Source organism: Cryptotermes secundus, unplaced genomic scaffold (assembly GCF_002891405.2).
Source record: "Cryptotermes secundus unplaced genomic scaffold, Csec_1.0 scaffold2000, whole genome shotgun sequence".
Taxonomy (NCBI): Eukaryota; Metazoa; Arthropoda; class Insecta; order Blattodea; family Kalotermitidae; genus Cryptotermes; species Cryptotermes secundus.
Window position 1 is genome coordinate 28,307 of NW_019726276.1, and position 4,362 is coordinate 32,668.

At 37.3% G+C, this 4,362-nt stretch overlaps 1 protein-coding gene across 2 annotated transcripts in view; it reads left to right on the forward strand.

Annotated features, from left to right (window-relative positions):
• The first annotated feature begins 2,045 nt into the window (after positions 1-2,045).
• Positions 2,046-4,362, forward strand: part of LOC111864177 (serine/threonine-protein kinase grp) — a 3,422-nt gene continuing 1,105 nt past the window's right edge. The window contains exons 1-2 of one of the 2 annotated variants that reach the window (XM_023851240.2): positions 2,046-2,713; positions 3,977-4,203. In XM_023851240.2, coding sequence (XP_023707008.1) covers positions 2,655-2,713; positions 3,977-4,203 — 286 coding nt within the window. In that variant the 5' untranslated portion in view covers positions 2,046-2,654. Of the gene's footprint in view, positions 2,714-3,976; positions 4,357-4,362 lie in introns of those variants that run through there. The other variant, XM_023851239.2, reaches the window with a different exon arrangement.

The window sequence follows — 4,362 nt, forward strand, 5'->3', positions numbered from 1 at the left end:
TTTGCTTAATATAACTATAAATCCATCATTATTATGCTTCCATGACGAGCTATCAACAGTAATACCTAAAAACTGAGTATTTGTATTGTTAATAATATATTTATTATTATAACTGATATCTAATTGAATTGTTTGGCTATTAGTGGTTCTAAATTGTATATACTGAGTTTTGTAATAATTTAATGACAAAAAATTGATATTAAACCATTCATTCAACTGTCTGAAAGAGGAAATCCTAAAAATTTACTAAATTAGGATTACTAACAATAATGTTGGTATAATCAGCAAACATGACTGGCTTAGAGTTTTAATTAACTACTTTAGGTAGGTCATTTATGTACAAAAGAAAAAGCATTGATCCAAGTATAGATCCCTGGGCACTCCATGTTTAACCTTCCCCCATTCTGAAGAAGTATAAGAATGTGTTAATTTATCATCAGTGAGGACTTGTTGATACCTATCACTGAGATATGATTTGAGTAGAGCAGCGTTTCTCAGACTTTTCTGAAGTGGGGACCACTTTTATAAGTCTGAACAGCTCTGCGGACCGCCTTACTCTTTTTCCCATCGAAAGCAAATTTATCATTTTTTAGCACATTTTAATACCAGTATACTTATATTTTAAAATAGAATTAATAAAAAATAATTTTATATTAGTATTAAGTAATTAAGTTAATAGAAGAAAATTCATATTCGTTTTTTAATAATTCAAGGCTATTAGAATTTGGATAATCTTTAGCTAATTAGCTAAAAAAATAAATAAATAAATGTTGGTACTCACATTAATGACATGGGTGAGCCTGCCAATTCTTGCACAGTTGTTCTATATTTGGATGTATGCTGGTAAGCTTAAGTCGGAAATCGTCACATACGTCACGGCGGTTATGTTGCCCGCCAATAGCATTGAGTTGCACCCCCTGTTAATAAATTGTAATGGTTTCTTTTGAATGTGTTTCGTTGAACTGAAGCTCCTCACAAATTTTACCTCTCTTGTGGCTCGAGTGTTATTTCTGCGAGATAATTAACACAGAAAAAACAGAAAAAAATAAGTGAACACATCAGGTAAGAATTTAGGTAATTAGTACATTAATTTGTTAGTAAAATTGTCTAATACCCTGAGGCATCTCTTACCCTCTTCTGTCCTAGAAATTCTGTGGTCTTGACAACTACGTGTTGGATGTGACAGCTGACACTTTGTAGACCATATTTTTAGCCGAGGATCCTATTTATTTGAATGAAATTACTTTAGTACTGTAAAAGGCTATATATCTTCATTAATTCGTCGTATTCATGATGCAGCCGAATAAGCCTGTGAAGGGACTTGTAAAAGCGTAAGTTTCAACTTTATTTTAACCCATAACCGAAGTGAATACAATTGGACATGTCAGGAAATAATAGCGAATACATAACATGTCAAAGTGATTTATCACTATACTCGTAATATAACGACCTTTAAAAGGAACATGACAGTAAAACATACATAAGACCAAACTTGGGCAGTAAAAGTAACTGCCGGTGAATATTGAACGATAAAATATTTTGGATTACAGTAGTTTGCTTTTACAGTTAGGCTTCTAGTATTGGAATTTTTCTGTTTCATTAAGCACTTGTGTTTGTTTTGTAACCGTTCACCCTAATTGGTGGACTATTTTGTATTAATTAAACCTGTATTAAGTTAATATCAAGTAAATACAAAGAGATCCGGCAGATAGCCAACTCTTACACGCAAAAGGGACATAGTTTAAGTTCTGCTATGTGGACAGGAAGTAACATCTGGTACTTACCTGGAATTCTGGCAGTTTCAGCAAAGTCGGAAAGTCTTTGAGAATTTGAGAGCTGACAGCTTGGAACAGCTATAACTTAGAAGTGGAATGGCCGGAGCCTCATCCCATGGTCATAATGCAACAAGTTGCTGTCAGCCTTAGCGTCAGGTCAGCAACTGCCAGAATCACATAGCAAAGCAACCTGATTGGAAATTCACAAATTTAGGGAAACTCCTAGTTTGAAAACTTAACCAATGGCAAAAGTGGAGGAGTGGACTTCTGTTGGAGTCTGTGGTTCGTGAACCTCAGGATTCAGAGAGAGTGCATTCCACCTCGGGGAGTCTTCATCCAACTTTCAGCAAAGTCAGACACAAATTACAACTACGTCCCTTCCGTAAAAGTATTATAAGTAAATTCCTAAATAAGTGTTACTAATAGAGTCATTTGTATTCAGTGAGCTGGAGAGAATTAAATAATTACTAAGTGCAAAGTCTGAAGAGGTGTGTGTGACTGTAGTGAAAGATTCTTCCTGCCCTGCCTGAGCCAGACCTGTATAAGACCCCTGGATAAAAACTCATCTCTACCAATTACAGAACAGAACCCAGATACTCCCATCTTTCCCTACTTGCGAGACACTTAATGATAGTACCGAAACCGAACTGTCGCCTACCAGCACCAGCAACCAAAATCTTCCTCCCTTCCCACCTAATTTCTTGCCATCCACAAGAAGGAGGAGGGCGGAAACTCCAGTGGAGGTGTCTAGAAAGAGGTGCAGGTGAAATGCAACACAAGGAAGGAGAGGACCCAGATAAGTGGAGACCAACATAAAGGGCCCAACAAAGTGAGCGGTTAGAGTTTCACAAGTGGTGAAGAGGAATATCACATACGTTCATGGATTTTGTTGCTGGGTGGCAACTGTCCCGAACCCTGGGTGAAGGTTCCTTTGGAAAGTAAGTACTGGATTCATTTCATTTCATTTTTATTTGGCATTCATAATTGCTACAACAGTAACACTCGGAACAAGTCACATCATTAAATACATCATTCTTGAAACCTTTTTGCCCAAATGCCTAAAGGCTTAGAATTTATCAACAATATGCATATAATCGCGCTATACATGGTTAACATGTAATTGAAATATAACACTATCAAACCAGATAAATAATCAAATTAGGTACAATATGTAAATTGAAATGCAAGCCAACCTTATTAGTTCATCAAGATAATTTTTAAGAGTATTACAATAAATGAAGAGTCCAACATATGACCATATCAATCACCGAACACATTCAGATACTGCAAGCAACCATTTGTTGCAGTTATTGCAGGCATGAGCAGTTGGTAAATGGGAATTTGTAAAAAAAGTAGTTGGCTTATGCAGTATGTGTGTGAGCAAACGGTTACCTAGTGAAACATTATGTTACCGTGCAGCATGTATGAAGACATGTTTTCAGGAAAATACATTGAAAGCCCCTATTTAGTGCAAAGTTACTTCACATGACATTTTTACTCGGCCGTCTTTCAGGTCTGCTGTTCGTGGGCATATCACTTGAATATTGTGAATATGGCCAGTTCTTCCCTGTGTAGTAATAGAAAACACATCCGATATAGTCATAAGCACACACTAGGGCATACTGGTGTCTCACTTAAGCCCATGTAACTAGGAAAGCATATGTTAAGACAGTGCATGGTGTATAACATTTAAATAAACTCACTGCACCAATCTTGGGAAATATAGCTGGGCTGGGCTGGATGGCTGTGGAGTTAGGGTTTAGTTCCTGGCCTGTGCAAGAGAGTTTTTTTTTTCTGGAAAGTCGAGACTGGCTCTGAGACCTACCCATCATCCTGTGCAGTGGGTATCTGGTGGTAAAGCAGCCAGGGCATGAAGCTGACCACTTACTTCCATCTAAAGCCAAGGTTAAGAGTAGTGGGGCTATACTTGCACTCCCCCATGTCTTCATGGTGTGGTCCTTAATTAGTTAAAGCCCAGGGATAGCTTTGCCTTTCAATAATCACGATAGAGAGTAGGATAACAGACTGTGCAATAAAGTGAGTGCTCAGTCTTCTTAACTTTTTTTATTAACGAGCCTGAAATTTAAAGAAAAACTGATTAGGATTTCAGTGTACAGTGCAGCAGATTGTCTTACACATTCTGTCCTTAAGATGGAGAGGAATTAAACCTTTAATTTCATTGATATTTTTGCACATAACAGAGTAAAGTTGCTGACACACAGGAGTTCAGGAGAGCAAGTCGCAATGAAAGAGATCGACTTGGAGAAACATTCAGGTGCACAAAGCAGCATACAGAAAGAAGTGTTCATTCATAGAATGGCGAACCATCGGAACATCATCCAGTTTTATGGAAACCACCGCGAAGGACATGTAGAGTACAGCTTCCTTGAGTTTCTGTCAGGAGGCGACCTCTTTGACCGCATAGCTGGTGAGTATTCTTCACAATCAGCAATTAAAAGAATCATTCATAATGGAGCTGGTCAAACTGGCATACATCAGTAACCTGGATGTAACATTTTTTCACATGATCTGTTACACACAAGAATGATTGAATGTTTGGAATCTGTAATTTCTTATGTTTAGGATG